At 49.9% G+C, this 26360-nt stretch overlaps 1 protein-coding gene across 18 annotated transcripts in view; it reads right to left on the reverse strand.

Moving 5' to 3' along the window:
• Positions 1-209: 209 nt before the first annotated feature.
• TPM3 (tropomyosin 3) overlaps positions 210-26360 on the reverse strand; it is a gene marked incomplete at its 3' end in the record, with an annotated part of 72101 nt that continues 45950 nt past the window's right edge. For 2 of the 18 annotated variants that reach the window (XM_083591484.1, XM_083591490.1), the window contains 5 exons: positions 22637-22712; positions 17891-17953; positions 17458-17527; positions 11558-11636; positions 4024-4939 (listed from right to left, as the gene is read on the reverse strand). In XM_083591484.1, the coding sequence (XP_083447610.1) occupies positions 4918-4939; positions 11558-11636; positions 17458-17527; positions 17891-17953; positions 22637-22712 (310 nt within the window). Of the gene's footprint in view, positions 1731-4023; positions 8180-8547; positions 9658-11553; positions 11637-17457; positions 17528-17890; positions 17954-20637; positions 20714-22636; positions 22713-26360 lie in introns of those variants that run through there. The other 16 variants (XM_083591483.1, XM_083591481.1, XM_083591486.1 and 13 more) reach the window with 10 other exon arrangements.

The raw sequence follows: 26360 nt of genomic DNA on the forward strand, positions 1-26360 counted from the left end.
AAAAGTCTGGAACGGATTAATCCATTTTGCATTACTTTCTATGGGAAAGTGCGTCGTGGTTTTGAAACAGACTTCCGGAACGGATTAAGTTTGAGAAGCAAGGTACCACTGTACCTGTAAAGCCATCTCTTTCCCCTCCTGGTAATTACTCCTCACATTAATATCAACCAATTAACAAGGCGCTTATGAAATACAAAAAGTTGCAACAGTGGAGGGAATGCTTCTGTTTATTATTTCCCAAAAAAATCAGACAATAAAAGACAAGTTTTTTTAGTATCAAAATACTTGATATGGTTCCTCATTTTTTCCACACTGGCCGCTAAAAAAAAAAAAAAAAAAAAAGACCGCCACACCTTGCCCTCTCCCCTTCAAGGCAACCCCCTCCTTTCTTTACACAAAGGCAAAAATAAACCCCCCACACCTTGATAAATCAAGTCTCCAAACAGCAAAGGGCCTTGTGGTGGCTGGTATCCAGTTTTTTTTGTTTTGTTTTAAGACAGTACAGTAAGATCCCGCGGCTCAAGAAGGGGAGGGAACCAACCCCTTGTGTCCGGAAGAGCACTAGGATAAAGCTCCTCTCCTCATGCTCACACACCCATACACAGAAGCTACAAAAGCTTTTACTCAAAAAAGCACAGAGCAAGCTAAGCCTAGCTGGGGAAGAGAGATTTCTTGGTTACAGGAGACTGGGGAGCAGCCTGCTCTTAGTAACCAGGTGTAAGAAGCTTGAAGGAGGGGAAAAGGCCAAGGTGCTCGAGGAAAAGAGTTAGGTGCGTGTTTAGAGAGCGAAATGGATCATGAAACCTGATATATTTCGATATACTTGTGTTCCCCAAACTAGAAATAGCTATAAAGCACAAGAGAGTGTGTTAAGACTGCACCATTTTGGCAAAACACACACACACATACACGGACACCTCTGCCAGAAGCAAAGAAGTTCTAGGTACTCCCCCACCCCCATAAAAAATTTTTTTAAGAGGGATTTCTTTGTACAGAGGCCACGTTCCTGTCCCCCTCAATAAATTTCATGAGGCTTTTTCCATTTATCTGGCTCAGGCGGGACATTTGCAACCTTTCCACAGGCTGCAGAAATGTCCCATTCCAACCAAACCCCGCCCCCCCCAAAAAAAAACCAGCAAGAAAAAAAAAAGGGGGCAGGTCAAGGAGGTGAAACCGCAAACCTCTAAAAGCCCACAGGCTTGTGAGCTCTAGGAATTACACAATGTTCCTCGCGAGGGGCGTTTTACTTCCCCGTTCCAAAAGAATTATCCTCTCCCCCCACGACTGCAAAGGAACGTACATCTCACACACACACCGAATATTGTGTTGCGTGCTGGGTTTTCGTTTCGTGATGCCGCTGGCAACTGCCCAGTCTGATGGCCCCATAATCATTGGGGGTTGCAGAGGGACTGGAGAGAAGATAGAGGGGAGGTGGATTGGCAGAGGCTTTTGGTTAAGTTGGCAACGAGAGCTGGAAGGTTCACCTTTGACCCTTCAAGGGTTAGAGGTCAACTTTTCTTTCGTTCTTTTTTTAAGACAAGAGCCAGCCCCAGCAGGAAGCTGCCCGCTGGATTGGCTACAAAAAGGCAGTGGGGTGGGTAGGTGGGGGAGCCAGGGTGAGGCCGGTGGGCGGGCGGGCAGGGTCTTTTACATGTCGTTCAGGTCAAGCAGAGTCTGGTCCAACATCCGTTGCGTGCAAAGGTGCTCCTCTTTGGTGCATTTCAGCTTATCTGGAAAGGAAGAGCAGAGACCGTGAGCGGCCGGATCAAGAGGGAGCGCCAGGAGGGAGCTCGCGCCCTCCCAGAAAGATGCGTCCCTCCCCCCCAGTGCCCTTCACAGCAAACACAGCCGCACAAAAGCTTTTGATTCTGCCCCCCCCCCCCAAGCTGGAACGCTAGGTCTCCTCCCCGTCCACCCTCATGCTTCCATTTTATTTTTTCGCCATCCACATGCAGAGGTGTGCTTGGTTTTCATCCAGCCAGGCCTGCAGGTTTTCAGAGCTGTTTTGCACCCCGTGCCGGAAAAAAAATGCAGCCAGTTTGACACACCCACCCCACCCAAACTTTGGCTTAAAGGTAAAGGGTAAAGGGACCCCTGACCATTAGGTCCAGTCATGGCTGACTCTGGGGTTGCGGCGCTCATCTCGCTTTATTGGCTGAAGGGAACCGGCGTACAGCTTCCTGGTCATGTGGCCAGCATGACTAAGCTGCTTCTGGCGAACCAGAGCAGCGCACGGAAACGCCGTTTGCCTTCCCGCCGGAGTGGTACCTATTTATCTACTCGCACTTTGACGTGCTTTCGAACTGCTAGGTTGGCAGGAGCAGGGCCCAAGCAACGGGAGCTCACCCCGCCACAGGGATTCGAACCACCGACCTTCTGATCGGCAAGCCCTAGGCTCTGTGGTTTAACCCACAGCGCCACCCGCGGCTTAGCGGCTCGTTTTTGTGACCCCCTTTGATCCAGACTGAGCTAACAGCAGAGAAGGGAGAACAGGGTATGCTGAAGCCTTGCTGCTTAAATGCTAGGAATGCAAGGAGTCCAACATCTTGTTCTCACAGCAGCCAATCAGATTCCTCCAGGAAGCCCGCAGAGGCTGGGCATGAAGGCAAGGGACCCCCCCCCCACCTCCCCACGGCTGCTACTTGTAAGAACAGCTCCGCTGGATCCGGCCAAAGGCATTTCTAGCCCATCACCCTCTTCTCACAGTGGCCAACCAGATGCATCTTCCGGAGGACCGCAAGCAGGACTCTAGTTCAACAGCATTTCTACCACCCGCAGTTCCAAGCGAACAGCATTCGGGGGCTTTCTGCCTCTGGCTGTGGGGGGACAGCACAGGGACGGGAGGTGTAAACCGAACCTCGCTCACCCAGGGTGTAAGCAGGTTGGTGGGGCTATCTCCCAAATGAACATGCAGAGTGTCGTCCTGTGTGCCAGCCCCTCCTGAGATTTACAGCACCAAACTTTCAAATGCATCTTGGTGGTGCTGCACTAAGGGTGAGCAGCTTGGGGGTTTATTTATTTATGTTATTATTAAAGCCAAGATGCTCCCAAAATCGGATGGTGAACCCAGTGCTCCACCCTGTGGCTTTTTCCGTACCTGTGCAACTTTAGAATCCTGATCATAACGTGGGCTTTTTTTTACTTGACGGGAAAATGAGTATTCACTCACACACAGAGACATACATATGAAATTCCAACCAAGCTCAAGCAATTGCCTCGTTTGTCATGCCTTGGGCTGCAAAGCTAAAAAAGACCTTTTGGGGAAAAACCAACAGACGCAGCCATGGACGACATGCAGAGGTGACACCGTGGAGCCTCGTGACTTTTTGAAAGCTCTCCCGCGCCCATTTCGAGGAGGAACGTGAACGCTTCCCTAGATACCTCCCCGTCCGCAAGGAAGCCACGACCCCTTTTGCGTAGGGGTGGCGGGATCGAGACGCCGGCAAGCAGAGTGGCAATGGCGGGCGCGGCATCTCGAAAAACCGAACAACGGGCAGAAGGCAGACCTATTGCCACAGTGCAACCCGTACATGAAAGTGTGCAATTCTGAGATGAGTCAAGTTTAGTTCTGCTCTTCTGGCAGTTTTGGAAGGAGAGTGGGCAGCTGCCATGCATTCCCAAGCTTCAAAACGGTGGGCTGGGAAGAGCCAAAAGAATAAATGAAGTAGGCGATTGCCTTTTGAGGCTGGCTGGTTGAGTCCTGAGATGGCAGAGGCAGGTGTCCCGTTTGACCAAGCATCAAAGGGTTCCCCCTGAACGGTGGAACAGGGTCCCAATCGCTTCCGGCGCGGTTACACCATTCTGGTCACTGTTCCCGTAGCGACAGGGTGCCCCCCTTCTGTCCAGGCGTCGCTCCAGAGGTTGATACCTACCCAATCTCCTCCGTGGAACAAAACGTACGTACATACACACACACAAACACACACACACACACACCTTTTTTAAAAAAATACCTGCCAGACAGCAACATTTATCCAACAAAAGAAACAGCACAGGCAGGGAAAGTACACGCCAGGCACGAAACCAAGTGGGCCAGTGGTTTTATTGGTACAAGAAAATGATAACTTTTTGGAAATAACCAAGTCAGCCAATCCATGCAAGAGGGGTCTAAAAGGGAGCAGGGAGAGAAGGAGGAAAGAACGTCGAGCTACAGAAGACCCGCGTCATAGAAAGGGGTGTCAACAGAAGTAGCTACAGGAGCATTGCCTGGTGGGGAGGGAAATCTAGAGCCGCCCCACGCCAAGAAAATGCCCCACTGCTATGCTAGTCTTCTACAGCAGGGCTGGGGAAGCTGTGGGCCTCCAGGTGATGCGGAGCACCCCCAATTCACACCAGCTTCAATCAACGATCTGGGATGTCTTGGGAGCGAAAAGCTTGGAGTCCAAGAGGGCTGCAGATTCCCCAGCCTGCATCTACAGGAAGAAGCTACTACTCTCAATCTTGGGTTCCCGCATGTGGCTGGACTACAAGGCCCATCAACCTCCGCCATGGGCTAAGCTGGCTGTGGATGATGGGTTTTGTAGTCCAAAACAAGCTTTGGGGACACCCAAGGCTGATGAACACTCCACCAGGCCTGTGCTAGCAACCTATTGCGCCAAGAAAGCAGGCGGTGAGTAATACCCAGCTTTTGTAGAAAAACAAAAGCTTAGAAAAATAAGTACATTAGGAAGGCTAAGCATCAAGTGCTCCAATTAAACTGCAATAAGTGTCCTAAGTCAGCCAGTCTTTAAAAAGAAAAAAAGGAGGGGGGGGGGAAGAGTGTGCGCTCCGGTTTCAAGTCTGCGTCCGGCAGGCTCCCCCCCCCAGCGCCTCGCCAAATAAAGCTGGCTTTAAACAGGATCAGAGGAGAGACCCCCTTCTCAGTCACACAGATCATGCAGGGTTAACTTCAGCTCATTAGCCAGCAGCCGGTTTTTCTCAAGCTGGCTGTATAGACGCTCTGTGCAGAGGCAAGAGGAAGGAGGAGGAAGAGGAGGAGGAGATTAGGAGAAGGAAAAACAAAATGAGAGAGGGAGAGAGAGAGAAGAGAAAGAGAAGAGAGAGGACAAAAAAAAGAAAAAGGAAGGTTAGTTGAGTACCAAAAGATGGGGCACGTCCCCCGCCTCAGTTAATGCCATGCCAACCCAGCTGGTTTCAAGCAAAATAAAAAAAGGGGGTCAGGGAGAGGTTTGCCAGAACAACGCTGGCTGAGGGTGGGGGGAGAGAATAAAGGAAATAAATCAAGAAGAGGCTTCATGTTTTAGAACAGCCTAAGAAATAAGAGTGGGATCTGCTCCCAGGATCATAATTTAGTCAGTGCATGCTGCAAAAGGAGCAGGAACGGCTTCTCATCTCACACTACTTTAAGAAAAAAAATGGAAGTTTCCTGCTTCTGTTTTAAAGAGAGATGCCTATGGTGCGTTGTCCCATCTTGGAGCAATGTTGGCGCACGTTGGGATATTGGGCTGAGCAGAAGGGCGGTGAGAGAGGAAGGCTGCTGGCAAAGCACTCACAGGCCAAGGGGGAATGAGCGCAAGACATACCGCAGCATGGCAGATACGGCGCTGCCTTTCAGAGCCGGACCAGAACTCCACCTAGCTCAGTATTGCATACACAGGGGGGGGGGGGTTGGTGGCCGCCTAGAAGTTGCTGGACTCCCATCAGCCCCCAGCCAGCAGAGCCAATGGTCAGGGATGATGGGAGTTGTAGTTCAACCGTGTTCTTGCTCTCCCAGCATGGCCAATGGTGAGGGATGATGGCAAACAACATCTGATGGGCGGCCACTGGCTGCACAGGCGTCCTTGTCTGCAAGCAGTAGTGACAGGTCTCCAGCAAAGGCATCTCTCAGCTCCGCTGCCTCTTTTGCCTTGGGATTAAACCTGTTACCTTCTGCATGCAAGCTGCGTCACTCAGCTACGGCCCTGCTCCCAAAGGATAGGCAAAAATGGGGCTCTCGGCTGCAGCCACGACCTCCTCCCTTGCACTGCCTCACGAGGACCACACAGCAACCTATCCTGTGCCAGCGGCAGGGAGAAGCCACACGGAAGGATGCTTTTTCTACCTGTAGTGGGCAGAATGCCCTCCAAACAGGTAAATAGACCAGCTGAGCACAGCTCCAGATCCCGGCACGGAAAGGGGCTTTTGTGTGGGTTGAAGCCACAACACCTGCAGCAAGAGCAGAGAGAGAGACGCCTGCCTGAAACCCTAGAAGCTGGAGATCCCACGATGGTATCCGCCCCCAGTGCTCAGCAAGGCTATGTATTTATTTTTTAAAAAAATAAATGTGCTTGTGGGTCTTTGTTTACCAGTTTTATTTGTTCTGGGTGTGTAGTGTTTTGCCTGCTCAGAGGGGTCGGCATTCTGAGCCCTGCCAGTTTTTCAATCTGTGAAATGGGTTGTTTTTGTTGTTCCACATGTGCCCTCTGGTCCAAAAAGGTCGTGGACCACCTGCCCTAGAGAGTCACTGGTAGTTTTTGGAGGCAGTGATGCTTCTGGATTCTAGCTGTTGCAAACAGTGGGTTGGGAAGAGGGTTTTTGTGCTCGAATCTTGCTTACGGGCAGCTGGTCGGCCCCTATCAGAGCAGGATGGTGGACTGGATGAGTCTCTAGCCTGACCCAGCAGGGCTCTTATGTTCCTTGGAGGCTGCCTCACACTGGGCGGGTCCACCACCTGCCCATCTAGCCCAGAACTCTGGCTGGCAGCAGCTCCCCCATGTTCTCAGGCACAGAGATTAACTAGGACGTGCCAGGGAATTCAACCTGCAATGCTTTCTGCGCAAGAAGCCAGAGCCGCTGAGACTCAGCCGGAGCCGCTGCCCTGAGCCCCAGCCCTTTGGGGGGCGCCCACTCCCTTTCCAGATGCAAGCTCTGTGGCCAGGAAGAGGGGGAAACAGCTGGGCGGCCTGAGATAACACGTCTGAAGATGCGATCTGGCAAGCTGAGCGGCATCATGACCAAGCAGCTTTTGGGTATGCTAAACAGCCCCACGCAAATGAAACCCTTAAAAAAGAAAAGCAGCCACAGGAGGAAGGAGAAAAAAAAGAGCAGCATTGAAGGGCTGGTTCCCCTATGCGAGAGAAGTGGCGCCTGGGAAGCTGCGGCAAAAGCAGAGCTGGTTCTAATCATAGAGCTGGAGTGTTTCAAAGCAGCCCCCACACTTCCTGTTCCCATGCGGGTGACAGGCCTGATTGTCCCCATCTCATAGCTGTCAACTTTTAGATTTGAAAACGAGGGATCAGCAGTCGCGAAAATAAGGGATCAGCAGCCTCACCTGTTCCGGGGACAGTCTATGGGATATCTAACAATCCAGGAAAGCAGCAGGAAATGGCGCTGGAATAAGGGAATTTCCCGCAAAAAAAGGGAAGGTTGACAGCTATGCCCCATCTTCCCCTTGGACCAGATCTCTCGATGCTGCCTGCCTCGTTCAAAATGCACCAAAATCCCAATCCCTTGGATGCTCCTAGATGCAGTGGGGCAGGTGGGGTTGGGGTTCAGAAAGGACAGGATGGCGGTTGTCCAATCCTGGCATCCAATAAAACATGGGCATGTCTTAAGGTGGGCAGGGGTTGTGGAAGAGGTGGAGCGAGTGAAACTGAGCCAGAAGAGCAGTGTGCTTCTGACGAGCAGCCAGCGCTTTCCAGAGACACCGGGGATCGAACCTGGGACCTTCAGCATGCAAAGCAGGGGCTCTGGCACTGAGCTGCATCCCTCCCCCAGAGGCACACCTGCTGCAGCACAAACATGGGTTTGTTTTAGCATTTAGCAGCTGCGGTCCTGATGAGAACGCCATGACAACATTACTCGGAGATAGTTGCGCCTTGTTGGATCGGACCAGAGGTGCATCTTATATAGCAGTCCCATTGGGGGGGACGGGGACAGCAGCTTGTCCGCCCTGGGTTCTCCAGGAAGCCTGCAAGCCAGGCACTGGATGTCCCCTGGCAACTGGGAGTCAGAGGTATGCAGCCTCTGAACACACAGACCCAATACAGTCTAAAGGAAAGGACTTCTCTGCACAACATTTACAACTCTGGAATTCGCTCCCACAAGGAGGGGTGACGGCCAGCATCTCGGATGCCTTTAAAAGGGGATTAGGGAAATTCGTGGGGGATAAGGCTACTTGTGGGTTTCCCAGAGGAATCTGTTTGGACACTGAGAGAACAGGGTGCTGGACTACATGGGCCCTTGGCCTGATCCAGCAGAGCTGTAAAGGTAAAGGTACCCCTGCCCGTACGGGCCAGTCGTGACCGACTCTAGGGTTGCGCGCTCATCTCGCTCAAGAGGCCGGGAGCCGGCGCCGTCCAAAGACACTTCCGGGTCACGTGGCCAGCATGACGAAGCTGCAACTGGCGAGCCAGCACCAGTGCCGCACACGGAAATGCCGTTTACCTTCCCGCTATAAAGCGGTACCTATTTATCCACTTGCACTTAGGGGTGCTTTCGAACTGCTAGGTGGGCAGGAGCTGGGACCGAACGATGGGAGCTCACCCTGCCGAGGGAATTGGAACCGCCGACCTTACGATCAGCAAGTCCTAGGCACTGAGGTTTTACCCACAGCACCACCCGCAGAGCTGTACTTATGTTCATATATTGGGTTGCACTGCCTGGAAGTTTTTATTTTTTTTAACGGTTTAAAAAGTATCTGGCCACCGCAAGAACAGGATCCTGGACTATGTGGGCCTTCAGACTGACCCAGAGAGGTTTCCCCAATCTCCATTTAAGAAAAGGTGAATCGTGTAGTAAGACGCCACCGACATCACACTCTCACAGCGGCGAATTACCAGTTTTGCTTTGCACTGTGTGAAACATTTCCTATTGCGGGGACCCACGCTGACTGCTCAGCTTATGAAGCGGGGAGAGAGAAAAGGGCTTAAACCATTTGGCTTGCAGTTTTACGATCCTTTCATCCCCGCCCAAGATCGTTTCCTCCCCAACTCCCCAAATATAAAATGGTGTTGAGGGTGTCGCTGTGTGGACAATGCCAAGCCTCATGCGGCGGTTCTCGTGTGAGTGTGTGTCACACCCTTTGCAAAATGTGTTTAGCGAACCCAGAGTAACCATTCACAGTGCAACAGCCACAGGACTTTTTTTGTTTCGTGGAAAGGTGGAAGGGTGGTGGAGAAATCAGACCCGGCCCAGCGTCTAGTGCATCATGTCTATATTACATTCCGCCGACGGTTACACAAATCTGTTTCGTAAAAGCCAACAGTGTGACAGTCGCTACAGCAGCACGGTCTCCAGGAGCACACAAACACACACACACCAGAAGTGTCACCCCGCTTGCAAGCCAGCCAGTCTCTGATTAGCTCTGCAGCCAAGAATCCCGGACCCCGCCCCCAGCTCCCCCACGCCCGGGCAGAGTCCGGCACGTTGGGCGTCACAAAGGCTGCTTTGTTTTCCAGACCAAGGGTGCAGCGAAGTGGCCCAGCCGGGGAGGGGGAGAGGCAGCAGTCCGACAGCTCGTGAGGTCACGCACATCCCAGCGTAGGGAAGAGGCTTGTTCCCACGGATGCCCCGAGGTGCCAGTGTAGGATGAGGCGACGTCGCAGGGGGGGAAAGATCAGCTGACAGGAGCAAACGGAGGGAGAGGAAACGAGACCAAAAAAGAAATCCGGAAGGGGAAAAAGAGAAGAAGCTGCAGGAAGAAGCCACTAAGTGGAGCTTTGGAATCACAGATTTTATCTGCAGGCGAGAGAGAAAGGAAGGAAGGAAAGAAGGCCGTTGCAACATGGTGCATGGAAAGAGAGTAAAGGGAGAGGGCACGGCACACTTGAGGAACGCATTCCGTGGTTAGGGGAAAGGAAAGGACAGGGAGTGTCCCGTCAAATCCGCAAGCCAAGCCCACGCACACACAAGAGGCCAAAAAGCAGCCGGTTATATCAAACCAAACTTTCGTTTTTCAAAAAGGGAAGTAAGATGCAAGCGGTTCGCCCTGCAAACACACGCCCAGCCGTTGCCAAGCAACTTCTGGTTAATACGCGCCGTGCCTCTGACCTGATACAACCCCCTGAACACACACCCACACACCCAGGATGCACAGAGGTATCAGGAAGATGGAAGTGGGAAGGGCAAAGGTTCATGCTGTCAGTGAAGCAAGGTAGCCACACACAAATGCTCCTTGCAACGCCTCCCCAACCCAATGCAAAAAATGGGGGCTGTGTGGGGTTTTTTGGGGGGAGGAGGTGTTAATTCATCCACCCAAGTCTCAATATTTTTTATTTATTAAAGCAAGCTCTGCCCCTCCTTTCCTCCCAAAGGGGACCAGGGTGTGGAACCCTTCTTCCAGGGCAGCCAGCTGTAGTTACCTGGAAAGAGGAATTGAAAGGCCTTGCCCTTCGTGGGTGCAGGAAACAGGGTCCACCCTGATTCAACCAAAAGGCAGATCGAGGAAGGGGGAGGGAGAGGGGTGGAGTGGTTCACTTTGGTAGGGCTTAATGTACTCCGGTCCAATTTATTGGAAGGCAGATACAACAAAACCCCAATGAGAAGGGATGCTGCCTTTGTGGAGTCTATCCTTGCATGTGCTTTTTCACTGTAGTTTCTATCAAGGGGCTGGAAAGACCTAATATATCCTATTACAAAGTCCATCCCTGGCCACTGTTCTGAGTTTCACTTTGCTCCAGGGCTCCAATGTTAGCTGCAGAGAAAGTGGCGAAGTTTGTAAATATGGGTATCTGTTTCAGATCACTTATAATCAATATATATATATATTGATGAAAACCTCTAGCATTCAAACCTGTGTTTTTCCGTCACATCAACATGCATTTTTAAAGGCTATTGTCCATTGTTACAAAATTGCTATTAATCGTTTAAAGGGTCTGTCGACTGCAAATAAAAGTGAGGGTTCGAACGAGCAGCTCAGTAGCAGCTGGTGAACCTGTGGCCTTCCAGATCTGGTGGATTCCTAACTCCTCGCTGACCCTGACGACGGGCGCTGGAGTCCAACATTATCTGTGAGTCACCATGCTGGCTAGACACATTGTGCCAGAAACACACACAAGAGGGATTGCTTTCACCATGGGAGTTACCCTTGCTGAAGTTAACCAAACATGCAAATCACGCATACTGCCTTATACGAAGTCAGCTGGCTGGACTGTCTAGCTTGGCATCGCCTGTTGCAACTCTAGGGCCAGGCGTGGGGAAGCTTGCGGCGCTACAGATGCCAGCTGGTCCCCAACTCCCATCAGCCCCAAAAAGCATGGCCAGTGGCGAGGGATGATGGGAGCTGTCATTCAGCAACTCCTGGAGAGCCAAGGTCCCTGGCCTCCTGTCTTTCACACACGTCCCAGCCAATCAGGAACCACATAATAATAATAAATGCACTTACAGAGGCGTGAAGCGAGGAGTGGGGAAGCTGTAGGGCCACGTCAGATGTTGGCCGGACTCGCAACACCCGCCAGCCCCGGCCAGCATGCACAGTGGGCGGCGGCGGCAGGAGTCGCGAGTCCAGCGACATCTGAACAGCCTAACCCAACCGCTGGAGCAGCATTAGTACCACGCTTGCCACAGCACACAAGGCACGCTGAAGCGGAGGCGAACACACAAGCCCGCGCACCCGACAGGCCCAAGCGCCGGTATTTACATAGAAGTCATGTCATTGAGGGCGTGGTCCAGTTCCTCGCTAATGGCTTTGTACTTCAGTTTCTGGGCATACAGCTCGTCTATTTAAAGAAAAGGGGGATGAGGAGAAGTGAGGGAAGGCAGGTCGTCCAGGCCGTCAGGAGGAGGAGAAGAAAGAGGAGCCAGTGATGAATTTACAGAGGGAAGGAGGAAAGAGCGAGGTCAGATATACACATAGCAGAGAATGGATCCCCAATGGTGGCCAAGGAAAACGGACAAACCAATGACAGAGAAACCTTTGACAGCTACGGACCCATTCCTGCACTAGGAAAACCTAGCCAGAGTAGCTTATGCACTGTTTACTTCAAGACTGGATTACTGTGATGTACTATACAGTCGTATCTTGGAAGCTGAATGGAATCCATTCAGGAAGTCAGTTCGACTTCCAAAACGTTCAGAAATCAAAGTGTGGCTTCTGATTGGCTTCAGGAAGCTCCTGCAGCCAATCGGAAGCCGCGGAAGCTCCGTCGGACGTTCGGCTTCCAAAAGAATGTTTGAAAAGTGGAACTGTTACTTTTGGGTTTCGATTTGTTGGGGAGCCAAGGCATTTGAGATCCAAGGTATGAGTGTGTGTGTGTGTATATGGATGGTGCTTGATCCAGAAGCTGCAGTTAGTGCAGAATCTTTCAGCAAGACTGCTGGTGGGAGGCCTTGCCAGCCTATAATACCTGCTGTGCTCAGAGATCCGCACCGGATGCCAATTTGCTGCTGGGCCAAGTTCAAGGTGTTACTATTTAACAGCTTGGGATCTGTGGAAACACCTCCCCCCCCCCAATGTAGTGGTCCACTCAACCACTTTGATCTGCGGAATTAGAACTGTTACAGGTGCCACCTAATACATGTTCCGCATCTGTAACAAATTGGTATTTTAACATGGCAGCCCCTACACTTTGGAACTCCCTGCCTATTGATATCGCGCAGGTGCCTGCAATGTACTCTTTTCGGTAAGACCTAGATGGTAAGAAGCAAGAAATATATATTTTAAATAAAACAAAAGGACACAATAGTAGGACATGCATCTTTTGAAGATGGTGAATGCCGTTAGAGGTTTTCTTTGGGGGGGGGGAGAAAACACCCATTAAGGGTTGTTAATATGAGCTGCTTCTTTAATTAGAAGTGTCACCGGATTGAAAGTGAAAACGCTAGCGGCATTAAGGTAAATGCAACTGTATAATATATAATAAAGCAGGAATAAGGGGAGAAAGTGATCTAAATGGATGTATAATAATATGCAGGAATGGTGGGAATATTAAAGGAACCAGGGAAGGAGGGAAAGGGAAGTCGCTGAATGTTTTTATTAAAAGAAAGATATTAACAGTGGAAATGTGTATTTGAAAGTGAATGTGATTTTGGAAATGGTAATAATGAAAATTATAAATAATTTTTTGTAAAAAGCCTTTATGTCAGGAATGGGGAAGCTGTGGGCAAGGTCCTGTTTTGACAAACTTCCTCAGATGGTAACCCCGCAAAAGCGTTTCAAGGCCCTGACTTTCATTCTCAGGGTTGTTTGCAGCCTGCAGCTCTGTTGCAGGGCTGTTTTTCTCTCCAGAAAAGTTACTCTATTCCAAGAGGATAATAGGGTCGAGAGTTCTGGGCAGTCTGTCATCAGCTGCTTAGACTGAACATCCTTCAGCACAACAGTAACAATTTTGTGCTGTGTGGGTTTGTTGTTGTTGATAATAATAATAATAAAAAAGGTAAAGGTAAAGGTACCCCTGCCCGTACGGGCCAGTCGTGTCCGACTCTAGGGTTGCGCGCTCATCTCGCTTAAGAGGCCGGGGGCCAGCAATGTCCGGAGACACTTCCAGCGTGACGTGGCCAGCGTGACGAAGCTGCATCTGACAAGCCAGCACCAGCGCAGCACACGGAAACGCCGTTTACCTTCCCGCTATACAGCGGTCCCTATTTATCTACTTGCACTTAGGAGTGCTTTCGAACTGCTAGGTGGGCAGGAGCTGGGACCGAACGACGGGAGCTCACCCCGCCGTGGGGATTTGAACCGCCGACCATACGATCAGCAAGTCCTAGGCGCCACCCGCGTCCCCGATAATAATAATAATTTTTTAAAAATATTTATGCCCTACCCATCCGGGTTTCCCCAGCCACTTATATTTTGCAAGGGGAGAAGTGATGCCACGGAAGAGGGGCCACAGCAGAATGTGCCCCGGTTGCCCCATTTTGGGGTCACTGCCCTATGGCATTATGTAGGGTGTAGTGCCATGAGTTGAGATTCCCCAGAAGTTAAGCTCTGCCAGAGACGGCTTGCTAATCTTAAGTGAGCAGTCGACAAATACTGGGAAAGTATCACTTATTGAGCTTTTAAGAAAGAACCAACAATGAAACATCCAGTCAACTGCTAAGAGTTTCCTGAGTCGCTATTTGGCCTTTCCCGAAAGTTGACTCTTATGACCTATGGGTCACGCCACAAACTACTGCAATTGTGTCTTGACTTGGGCTTTGAGTGCCAGCTGCATTTCAGTTTCTTTACATTGGGGCCATGAGTTCACAAACAGCTTGACGAACAAAGAAGTGAAAGCATTTAAAAAAAAATAGTAAGAGGGGAAAAACACTCTATGATACCAGTACTGGATTTAGGGTGGAGCTGTTTCACTGCACAGGATGCCTAGTTGAGAGGGTGCAAAATAATAATTTTTTTTAAATGGAAAATTTGAAAATAATGTATGGGGCAAGGTGCCAAATTCTATGCTCACTCGGAGTACCATATTACCAAAGTCCGCCCCTCTGATGATAGACAAGAACGACGAGGCAAAGCAATATACCTGAGCCACATCTTGCAATTCGGATTTCAAATCTGGGCAGAGGAGTGACTTTACAGACTTTTTGCAGGAATGGAAAGGGAGAAGAAATGGATACTCTTGGAATTCTGCTGGATACAGGCTTGGCTTGCTAAATTAACCCAAGTTAATGGAAGGAACACTTTCCATCCTTGAATAAACACACCCTGGGACACCCCCCCATATCCTTCAGGAGGCCCCTCGCATCTTCCATAGAGGTTTGGGGGAAGTCACAGAGGGGACAGGGGCTAGTCAAGTTCCCTTCCAATTAACATCCTCATCTTTTATTTTGTTTTTAAGTTGTGCTTGGGTTGTTTATACAGTGAGGGGGGGGAAGTATTTGATCCCCTGCTAAATTTGCCCGTTTGCCCTCTGATGAAGAAATGACCAGTCCATAATTTTAATGGTAGGTTTATTGTACCTGTGAGAATAACAACAGGAAAACCCCCAGAAACCCAGAAGACAAAAGTTAAATTTAAAAGTTAACCAGATAAACCCTAACTTTTGTCTTCTGTTGGTTTTCCTGTTGTTATTCTGTCTCTCGCAGCTACAATAAACCTACCATTAAAATTAGGGACTGGTCGTTTCTTCATCAGAGGGCAAATGGGCAAATTTAGCAGGGGATCAAATAATTCCCCCCCCCCTCACTGTATATACTTACAAGCTGCCCAGAAAACTTTTGTTTCAGGACAGCACACGAAACATCATTGTTAAATTAAAAAAAACCTGAACACACTCATTTGCATTCGAACTGTAAATTCCACGTTTGGGAGTTTAAAACACATAAGGACCTAGTCTTTTTTTTTATTAAAAAAAGGTGTTTCAAATGCTAAGAGAGTTGGAAAAGTGGACCACCCTCTGCCAGTCAGATCCAGAACTGGCCTACTCTCCGTGGGCCATGTTTGGCAGGGAGGTAGAATCACCCAACCGGTCAATCACCTTCAGTCATGTCTTAGAATCGGGAGCGCACAAAAGCATGTCCGCGACTCCCTTCCTTTCTAGCAAAGCAAGGGCTGCAAAGGAAGGATCTGACATCCCTTTCCCTGCCGAAAGCGGGGCTCGAAGCAGGGATCGGAAGCAACCTGGGGGAAAGCTTGCATTTGCCACCGGATCCTGTTTCCACAGGAACAACTGCAAATGCATTTGACATCTGGTGTGCAGGACTGGGGGGGGGGCGGGGGAGAGAAATGGCCTCGCAGGTCAAAACAGGGCCCCTGGCAGGTTTAATTTCACCCACGGAGGTTTTTCATCTGCATGCTTTTCCCTGACGAACACCCACTGGTTTTTTTTTGAGAGCATAATTGAAATAAAGGAGGGCTCTTTGTTTCTCCCCAAGGTCTAAAGGATGACGCCCTATGGCAGGAAAGAGCTCTTGGGAACACGGCCGCACCTGTTCACTCCTAGCAGATTAAACAGTGAGAGTGGGCAGGTGAACACCTTCTGGATCTCCAGTATTGCAAAGGTACTCTTAGATGTGGTGAACAAACATATTTCCACTTCCCTTATCAGCACAGAGCCGAGTTAACTTTCGCCTGATCTTTTAAAAACGATCCAGCTACAGGTAATTCCAGGAGACATTTCAGACACAGCTGGTTTTCTGTGTGGGCTTCCAAGGAGTGGAATGCGGGGGGCAAACCCTCACCCTACCCCCAATAAATACTGTCCAAAGTGCATTGCTTCTGGGTTGGCGGTAGTCGACAAATCCTCCACCAGGGAGGGGAAGGCTAGACAAGGCCCCAGGGGCTTCTAGCTGCTAACCTCTACTGCAGTCATAGGCAAACTCTGGCCCACCAGATGTTTGGGACTACAATTCCCATCATCCCTAGCTAGCAGGACCAGTGGTCAGGGATGGTGGGAATTGTAGTCCCAAAACATCTGGAGGGCCAGAGTTTGCCTATGCCTGCTCTACTGCAAGGAGGGCTGCCTAGATGTTACTTAGGCCGCAGCTCAGCCGCGATACCCCCAATTGTAAAATCAAGGCAATTCAGAAAGGACTGCTTTTCAAGATAGGACCAAGGGCCTCAGCAATAAAGAGCCCGGGGGCATGTACAGAGTGCAACTCCCTTTGCCAATGAAGAACCTTTGCACCGAGTAAGATTCTTGCTTTTTTTTTTTTTTTACATTTTATGATTCCTGGTAATGGTGATGGATGATTAACAAGTGATGATTTTATACGGATGCTCCTTGACTTCCTTTCATTTACATTCCTAAGGATTTGGAGTCACAGCCGATGGCAATTTTAGAAGCTCGCAAAGGGGGTCAACGAGTCCGTAAGTTTGGAAAAGCCTCGTCTCAAGCTAGGTGCAAAATGCACCAGGAAAGAGACCCTTAAGGTCAATTTCATGCATCCACCTTGGAGTGGGGAACAAGGCTTTAAAAACAATGAAGTTGCCAGAATGGACAAATGGGGGAGCAGAGGGGGAAAGGTAAATGATAGCTTAAGGTTGCTTGGACTACATCTCCCATCACCCAACCACTGGGACAATGCCAGCTGGGGCTGATGGGAGTTGTAGTCCGACATCATATTGGGGGCCCAAGGTTGGAGAATGCTGGGCTTAGGCTCCCTCCGGCCTTCAAGAAGCAGAGACAACTGGAGGGCAAACAGAACAAAAAGGAGGGTCGAAGGGGGTCTTAACTCCCCCTAGCCTCACCCCAAGCAGTTTTCAAAGTCCACACTGCACTGCAGACAGACAGACAGACAGACAGGCCACGTATTCTACTGACACACAAACGTATTCTGTTTCTAGGGCTCCTAGACACAGGACCAGAATAATCAAGAGCTGCGTGTACAGGTACAAAACACCAGACCTGACGTCAAGGTAAAAGAGAGAGAAATAAAGGCAGAGGGTTGCTAACCCTGCTGCTGATACGATGTCACTGGCCTACAACTCCCAACATCCCCTTGACCAGCACCAGCAGGGGCTGATGGGAGTTTAGAATCTGCAACAACCAGTCACCAGGGTGGCGAAATAAAATCACGGCATGCTATGTGCCGTTATCAAGGAAGAAGCTCCCGTTTAGCTGGATTCTCCCTATCCAACTGCACCACCTTCCTGCCCACACCTACCTTCCAAGTCATCAATGGTCTTCTCCAGCTTGGCTACTGACCGCTCAGCAAACTCGGCACGGGTCTCAGCCTGGGAAAGGGAGAAAGAGTCGCGGTCAGTCAAGAAAGGGGAGGTCTGATCTATTCGATCTCCCGCCTCCGTTGATCTGTCCCCTGGCGGGGGAGCGGGGTTTACATTACAAGCAGGGCTGCATATTGATTATGTCCAAACTCTTCCCAATGTGCCATGCCTCTGGGGATACCAGTCAAGTCTATTACAAAGGCAGACAGCATGGTGTGTTGGGACTACAATTCCCATCAGCCCCAGCCAGCAAGGCTGATGGCCAGGGATGATGGGAGTTGTAGTTCAGCAACATTTTGCCCCATGTTGCCAAGGAGCGGCCCAAGAAAGGACACCCACCCACCTTGACCCTTCGCATAAGGCATAGCTCACCTCCTTGAGTTTGTCGGTCAAGATCTTGATCTCCTCTTCATATTTATCCTCTTTTTGAGAGTACTGGGGGGAGAGAAGACACAACTCAGGGTCCAGACATAGCAAGGCGACTCACTACCAGCACCCCACTGCAAAGGCCAGATCCCACTCTCAACAGCTTTCTTTAAGTTTAATGGAAAACTTAAAGAAACAGACCTTCCCCTGCCATAGAGAGGGCGAAGGCAGAATGGAAATGACAGCCAACGTGGTGAAATTGTTAAGAGCATTGCGTTCATTCTGGGAGAGAAACCAGGGCTTCAATCCCAGCTTGGCCACTAAGCTTACTGGGAGAGCTTGGGTCAGCCGCTGGCTCTCAGCCTGCCCTACCCCACAAGGTTGTTGTGAGGATAAGTAGGGGTAAGGATAGGAAGATGCCTCCAGCTCTTAGACGGAGGGGAGGAAAGCAGTCCTGAGATAGGGTTTTTATTCTACTTCCACTCCCAAGGGCTTCCAGGGACCCACACCTTGAATTTATCGTTAGCCAAGACATGCCTAGATAGAATACTAATGCCAAAAGGGTTGTGTTATTTAAAGCAGAGTTTTTTTAACTCAATCTATTTGTCTTTACACATGAAACTGCTTTGTTAAATATTAACAAGTATATTTTTACAGGAAGCGATTAGTTCGTTCCATTTATAAGAGGCGAGGCTGGAAAAAGCAAGTTGTGCCAGGGCTAAGTGAAAAATGTGTGCGCCCTTCCAGACGTTGCTGCACTACAACTCCCATCAGCCTCAGCCACTGGACAGGACAGGGGTGCTGGGAGCTGGGCGGAAAGGGGTTCCCTACCTCCGAGTTATATTCCAACCACATTTCCACAATGGCAAAGCACTGTACGCAGAACAGCTTCCACTGCTCCACCCAGAAGCCACTCTTTGCGAACTTTGTGGCCTCTTACTGGGGGGAACGTGGCTGTGGTCCCAACTGCTCTCTTACAATTTCGGAGGTCCCAAGTTGCAAAGTGGTTAGATTGGTCTCAACTAGGGCCAGGGCCTTTTCAGGCGGTTCCCTCATTGCAAGAAGTGAGGTTACAGAGAACCAGGCAGAGGGCCTTCTCGGTGGTGGCACCCTCCCACCAGATGTCAAGGAAATAAACAACTCTCTGACTTTTAGAAGACATCTGAAGGCAGATGTTTAGGGAAGTTTTTAATATTTAATGCTGCATTGTTTTTAACACTCGATTGGGAACCGCCCAGAGTGGCTGGGGAAACTCGGCCAGATGGGCGGGGTATAAATATTATTATTATTATTATTATTATTATTATTATTATTATTATTATTATTATTATTTTGATTGATTGAATTTATATACACTGCCCTATACCCAGAGGTCTAAGGGCTGTTCACATAAAAAGCTCACAGTATATAAAATAAAAGCAATAGCTTAATAATATACCCCCCCCAAAAAGAAACACATGCCTCAATTCCGGAACACAGGGAGCTGCCTTATAGCCAGAACTCTTGCCCCCAACCCAGTATCATCTCTATTCAACTGGCAGCAGCTCCCTAGGGTCACCGCCCCACCACCGCCCCCTGGCCCTTTAACTGGAGGAGCCGGGGATCGAACCCAAGACCCTTCTGCGAGCAACGCCTTCCGCTGATCTGACCCCTTCCTCCGCTGCTGACGCTTCTCTGCCTCCTGGCCCCCGAAGGAGCTGCTCTGAACATCCTGCCCTGGGCTCGGGCAGACGGGTTACTAGGACCAGGCTTTCTCAGGAGGAGGAACCCCCAGAGACATTTTAATGGGGTGCCTGCTTGCCATTTGTTTCAGCAGCCAGCACACAACAGGAATATTGCCATTCACCGAGGCTTCCTGCTGCAGCTTGTGTTTTAGTTTTAGCTTTGTTTTTTTCAGGGCTTCAAGCCATTTTAAAGTTGTGTCTTTGTACAAAGTTATTTTAAACGCCACCATGGAAAAGTGACCATTGCAGGGACCTTATCCTTGCTGGAGGGACCTTGAGACACCTGGTGCAGCTTTCTTTATCTAATATCCTTCCAGCAGGAGAGCTCTTGAGTCAGAAAAGGAGAGATTCTGCCCTGCTGTGTACCCCACAGATGGCTGCCCAGTTTGAACCACCAGCCCTCCCTACGAAGTAAATACAGTGGTACCTCGGGTTACATACGCTTCAGGTTACAGACTCCGCTAACCCAGAAATATTACCTCAGGTTAAGAACTTTGCTTCAGGATGAGAACAGAAATTGTGCTCCGGCGGCACGGCGGCAGCAGGAGGCCCCATTAGCTAAAGTGGTGCTTCAGCTTAAGAACAGCTTCAGGTTAAGAATGGACCTCCGGAACGAATTAAGTACTTAACCCGAGGTACCACTGTATATTACTCCTCACAAGAGATAGCTGGTGTTACTAGTGAATTCAGGAGACTTTGAACTGTAAATGGGCTTATCTTTAAAAGTAAAGAATTGCCATAAAGTGAGTGTTTTAGTTTTTAACTGGCCCCTGCTGGATCAGGCCAATGGCTCATGTACAAGCCCAGATGGTCAGCTGTCATGGATGCTTCAGGTGTGATTGCAGGGGGTTTGACTAGATGACCCTTGGGGTCCCCCTTTTCAATTCTACGATTCTATACAGGGCCTCTTGACGTCTTCATTGTATACTTTCCAGGTTTCAACTGAGTAAACACGGAAGCATTATCAGGGGGTGGGCGGGAGGGAAAGGCTATTCCTCCGGCCACAGTGGGGAGAACAGCCAGCCCTACCTTCTCAGCCTGAGCCTCAAGGGACTTGAGGTTGTTGGTGACATTCTTCAGCTCCTCTTCCAGCTCCGAACATTTGCTGCAGTGTGTTTGCCAAGGAGGGCGGGGAAGGGAGTAAGAGAGGAAGCCAGAGAGAGAGAGAAAAATAATGGATGGGAAAGGGAGAAAAAGGAGGACAGGAGAGAAAGAGAAAAGAGTGAATCCATGGGTCGAAGAGACCTCAGGAGAGGGGCCTATCGAGGCCAACAATGGCTCCCCGTCCACGGGAGACAAAAGGTTTTGAGGACCCAGGCACCGGCCAAACACAACACCTTGCAGGCTCTGTAAATCGGGTCACGTAGGAATTCTGTGTGTGTGTGTGTGTGCATATTATAGGCTTGAAGTCTGGCAACTGCACTTTGTACCGTCTGAACTGCTCTTGTGTTTTGTTTGCTACATCTGTGCCAGTTTCCAGCTCACATTTGGGCACATTTTAATGTGTTGTCTCTGACCTATACAGCCATACCTCAGGTTCAAGACGCTTCGGGTTGTGTGTTTTCGGGTTACGGATGCGCCGAAACCAGGAAGTACCAGAACGGGTTACTTCCAGGGCGCTTGCGCATGAGCGCCAAATCACAACCCGCGCGTGCACAGACACGGCGCTGCGGGTTGCCAACGTGCCTCCCGCACGGATCATGTTCGCAACCTGAGCGTCCACTGTAAAGCCTTTTTTTAAAAAATGAGTGGCCAAGTCATTGGGACTACAACACCTATCGTCCATGATGTCCAGAAGTCATTGACTGATGATTTGTTAATTATTCTACAACTGTGACATTCTGTTGCTGTTATTTATTATTTGTGAGCTGCTTTGTGATTCGTGTGACTGAAAATTGGCATAGAAACATAACAAATTATTGAATCGAATGAGTTGGCACTACAACACCCATTGTTCACAACCCCCGGGGCCACCTGAGGCCCCTTTTCATGCTCTCGCCCCCACCAGGAGGTCCGGAGGGCGGCAACAAAAGAACAGGGACTTTTCAGTGTTGGCTCCCTGCTTGCCGAATGCTCTCCCCTGAGAGGCCTCGACTGGCGCCATCAACTGAATAGCTCTGGACACCTTCCAAAATGTTTGTTTTCTACCAGGCCTCTGGCTTTTAACTATCCGTGGCTTCCTTGAGCATGTGGGGTACAGTGGTACCTCAGGTTACAGACGCTTCAGGTTACACACTCCGCCAACCCAGAAATAGTACCTCGGGTTAAGAACTTTGCTTCAGGATGAGAACAGAAATCGTGCAGCGGCGGCGCAGCAGTAGCAGGAGGCCCCATTAGCTAAAGTGGTGCTTCAGGTTAAGAACAGTTTCAGGTTAAGAACGGACCTCCAGAACGAATTAAGTTCTTAACCCGAGGTACCACTGTATTTTAAATCTTGCCTTTAAAAAAAACCCACCATGAATATGTTTTAGATTTTTCTACAGATTTTTTTATGCTGGTTTTCATGTATGTGTTCATTCTAAGATACTTTGAGTTACTTTTTCTTTTTAAAGCAACTAATAAGTTCAGTAAAAGATTATTACTGACTAATAAGTTCAGTACATAAAACGTCAGGAGCATTAGCACAACGGGGATTTTTGCGTACACACACACACACACAAGCACGACTACGCAGCCTGCAAGCTGCAGCGAAAAGCTGCCTGGTATAGGCTCTGGGTCCAGGGTGTAAACCTTGACCTGGAATCCATTAGGCCTCATTGCCATCCTGAAGGAAGCCGCTGTGCCACGGAGCAGGGCCCCAGCAGCCGCAACCTGCTCGGCAGGAAAAGTAAAATGAAGCCAGTTGAAGTGGGAGACAGAGAGAGAAAATACAGAGAGAGCAAGCAAAGCGTATTGAGGAAGCGAGAGGAGAAATGCGCTCGAAGGAGCTTTCTTCTTTTCTTTTCTTTTTAGGGGGAAAGAAACGGGGAGCAGCACGGGCGTTCAATGGAGCCGGAGGCTGGGAGGGGGGGGCAGGAAGGGTTAGTACCTTTTCTTCAGCCTGAGCAAGGAACTTCAAGTTTTGGTCCATCAACCGGATCTGCTCATCCAAGTCCCGGCAACGGCTGTTTAGAAAAGCAGGACCGCGTCGGCAGGCACAAGTTCGGACGGGGTGTTGGGTTGGGTTGGGGGCAAAAGGAGCAGCAATGGAAAGGACACACACACACACAAAGCAGAGCCATAAAAAGGGGGGGGAGAAGAAAAAAAAAGTCTGTCACAACATGCAGGCTTGGCAGGGTAAGGAAAGAGGTTTTACAAAGGGGGAGAGAGAGATGGCACAATTCTACAGGCCTCATGCCAGGCAGGGGATATTTCCTGAGAAGACCTGTTAGACCAAGCCCAGAAGTGTGATGGTGAAGTGAGGTTATAAAGCGGTAGCCTGGCCACCTCCGCAGACAGCCCTCCGAGTGTCGGTTGAGGTCCCTGCGCATAGCTGTCAACTTTCAGATTTGAAAATAAGGGATCAGCAGCCTCGAAAATAAGGGATCAGCGGCCTCACCTGTCCCGGGGACGGTCTACGGGATATCTAACAATCCGGGATAGAAGCGGGAAGCAGCGGGAAACGGCGCTGGAATATGGGAATTTCCCACAAAAAAGGGGAAGGTTGACAGCTATGCTCCTGCGCAAGGAGTGGTTCTGTGGGAGGGGACTGAGAACAAGATAGCTGCCAGCTGCTGAAAGGGAGGAGAGCAACTGGCTCAAACACAGCCAGATGGGTGGGTATAAATATTTAATAATAATAAGGCAGGCCCCATAGAAGGGCCCCAAATGGCCCTCTCTTCCCTTCCAATGACAGGGACTGTGCATGCCAAGGGAGTCTGCGAGAGTGCAGGCCGGTTCTTACCAGGCCATAACAGGGGCGAAAACAACTTAAATATCAAAACCTATTGCCCTTAAGGCTGCAGAGAAACTCAGGTGTAAGAGGGGGAACTGATGACGCTTGGGGTGTCACAAGAGCACCCAAAATAATATTCCGTTGTGTTCCAGACAAGGCTGTATGGAGCCTGCACAGCTGGCAAAATGCAGACATTTTGCACAAGAAAAAAAAAACACACTACCTTGGTGTGGGGGTTTTTTTTTGGGGGGGGGGTTGCATGTGGTTTCAAATTCAGATAGTTTTGCATTTTGCAGTTTTAGGTGGTTGGTTTTGTTTTTTTTTCAGGTGGGATACACACAGTCCCAACTGAGAGGGGATAATTTCCAGCCAGGAATTGCACAGGAGTTAATGAAAAGCTCACAATGTAGAGCAGGGTTTTTTTGCAGGGGGCGGGGATAGAACTGTAGTCCTCCGGGTGTTGCTGGACTACAACTCCCATCAGCACCCAGCCAGCATGGCCCAATGGCTTGGGATGATGGAAGGCGGAGGAGCCCACTAACATCTGGGCCACAGGGCCCCCCACCTTGATGCAGAAGCCCATTTTAGCTCCGTGGGGAGGCTGTTTCCATCCCCTGAACATCTCATGCGTCTCCAGCCCATCTGCTTCTCATGCTCCACAGCTGGAGAAGGGCGATGGTGATAGGCTCAACCATAAAGATGAGACACTGTCCCAGAGGACAGCTTCCCCACCCCTGCTACCAGGAACCACATGGGGAAGCTGTGTAAGATCTTCTGCATAACTGTAGTCGGTGAAAGAGAGAAAGGCAGACTGGCTGGCCCACAGCAACGAAGATGTGAGCACCACAGTGAGAGGGTGGGCCGGGGGTGGCGGTGAGGAAAAGGAGGAGAGGGCTGGTGTGCAGGCCCTGTGCAAGAGATCTACACACAACAAGCACAAGCGTGCAACACTTAGTGAGTGTAGCCCTGAGTGCACGTCTATATGGCAAACTAGTGTCAGTTTTCACAGCAACGCCACTGGTAAAACAGTTCAGCCCAATAAAAGGATGCTGGGAATTCTGGTTCAGCAAAAGGTGCCAGGAATTGGGAGAGGATTCTGGGAGCTGTAGTTTTGTTAAGGGTGCTGAGAGCTGTTAAGAGACACCCCTCCCCAATTCCCCAAGTTACAATTCCCAGAGAGGTTTAGCGTTCAATCCCTCTTCTTCCCAGGGAATTCTGGGAATTGCGAGGGGCAACGACGCTCGGCACCCTTAACCAACTAGAGTTCCCAGAATTCTTTGAGGGAAGCCAGGGCTGCTTCAAGAGCTTTAAATGCGCGGTGCAAATGGGGACATAGAAACACAGCTTTCCATGAGAAGAAACAATGGAAATGAATCGCAGATACCATCTTACGGCATTAGATGTGCACCCAGTGTGTTTATATTTTAGAGGGGAAAACCTACTGGTGGGAACTTCACCTCACAGACAGGCAGAGAACTAAATGGTTTCCAGTTACCCCAACAACATTCTCTCCGAAGCTAACTTGTGAAGTGGGATCTCAGGCTCCCAATTAATATTTTTTAAGGGACCGTGGGACAAAGGAAAACAACATATGGCATTAATTGCGCTTGCAGGGAACATATTTCAGCCGTCTTGCAAAAACGACAGGCCTGTCCTTATCAGGCAGCTGCGGAAGATTCGCTCGTTTTTGGCAAGGGGCAAAACTCTTGTTGGGGGCAGGGAGTATCACAATGTGTGTTTCCCCCCCAAAATGTCGCCTTGCCAGGACCTAGAAGAATGCTTGGCATTTTTTGCAGACTGTCTTGTTTCCTCCTCTTAGCCCCCCCGCCACTCCATCCATCACATCAGCACCCCAGATGTGAAGCAGATGAGACGGAGCCCCAGATACACATCTGGAAGACTGCAACAGGGTGGCCCAGCCATGTTCGAATACAATGAATGAACCCCAAATGATCTTAAACAAGTCGACCAGGGGGTGGGCTCATCACAAGTCTCGCCTGTTTCAGAGATATGTGCGATGGGGGGAAAGGAACAAGGCCCGTTATTGTGACCCGACACTGGAATGTCCTGCTGCGGGAGATCTGTCTGGCGTTCTGTATTTGCCGCTGGATTTTTGGTGCTTCTGTGCTGACCTTGGGTATGGCGCCTGACATGACTGACACCAAGGTGCTTTTAAATTATTGTTATTCCCTTTTTTTAATCTCACTGTGACCCAGAATGTGTATCTCACACCAATATGATGAAATCACCTTTGTTCCACTTTTTCCTAACACGGGCCACAATCGCGCTACACACTGAAAGTGCTACGATACCACTTTGAACACTCGGGGCTTCCCCCAAAGGATTCTGGGAGCTGTCATTTGCTAAGATATACCTGAAGGAGCGTCTCTACCCCCATTGTCCTACCCGGACACTGAGATCCAGCGCCGAGGGCCTTCTGGCAGTTCCCTCATTGCGAGAAGTGAGGTTACAGGGAACCAGACAGAGGGCCTTCTTAGTAGTGGCACCCACCCTGTGGAACGCCCTTCCATCAGATGTGAAGGAAATATGCAGCTATCTTATCTTTAAAAGACATCTGAAAGCAGCCCTGTTTAGGGAAGTTTTTAATGATTGGTGTTTTAATGCATTTTTAATCTCTGTTGGAAGCCGCCCAGGGTGGCTGGGGAAACCCAGCCAGATGGGCGGGGTACAAATAATAAATTATTATTATTATAAGGGTGCTGAGAATTCTTAGGAGATCCCTATGGCCCAGCCAGAGCTATTATTTCCCAGAGTTCCCTGGGAAGAGGGATTGACTGCTAAACCACTATGGGAATTGTAGCTCGGGGGGTGGGGGGAGCTCTCCTAACAACCGTCAGTACACTTAACATATGGTAGT

Source organism: Podarcis filfolensis, assembly GCF_964270895.1.
Source record: "Podarcis filfolensis genome assembly, chromosome: 16".
NCBI classification, from domain to species: domain Eukaryota; kingdom Metazoa; phylum Chordata; class Lepidosauria; order Squamata; family Lacertidae; genus Podarcis; species Podarcis filfolensis.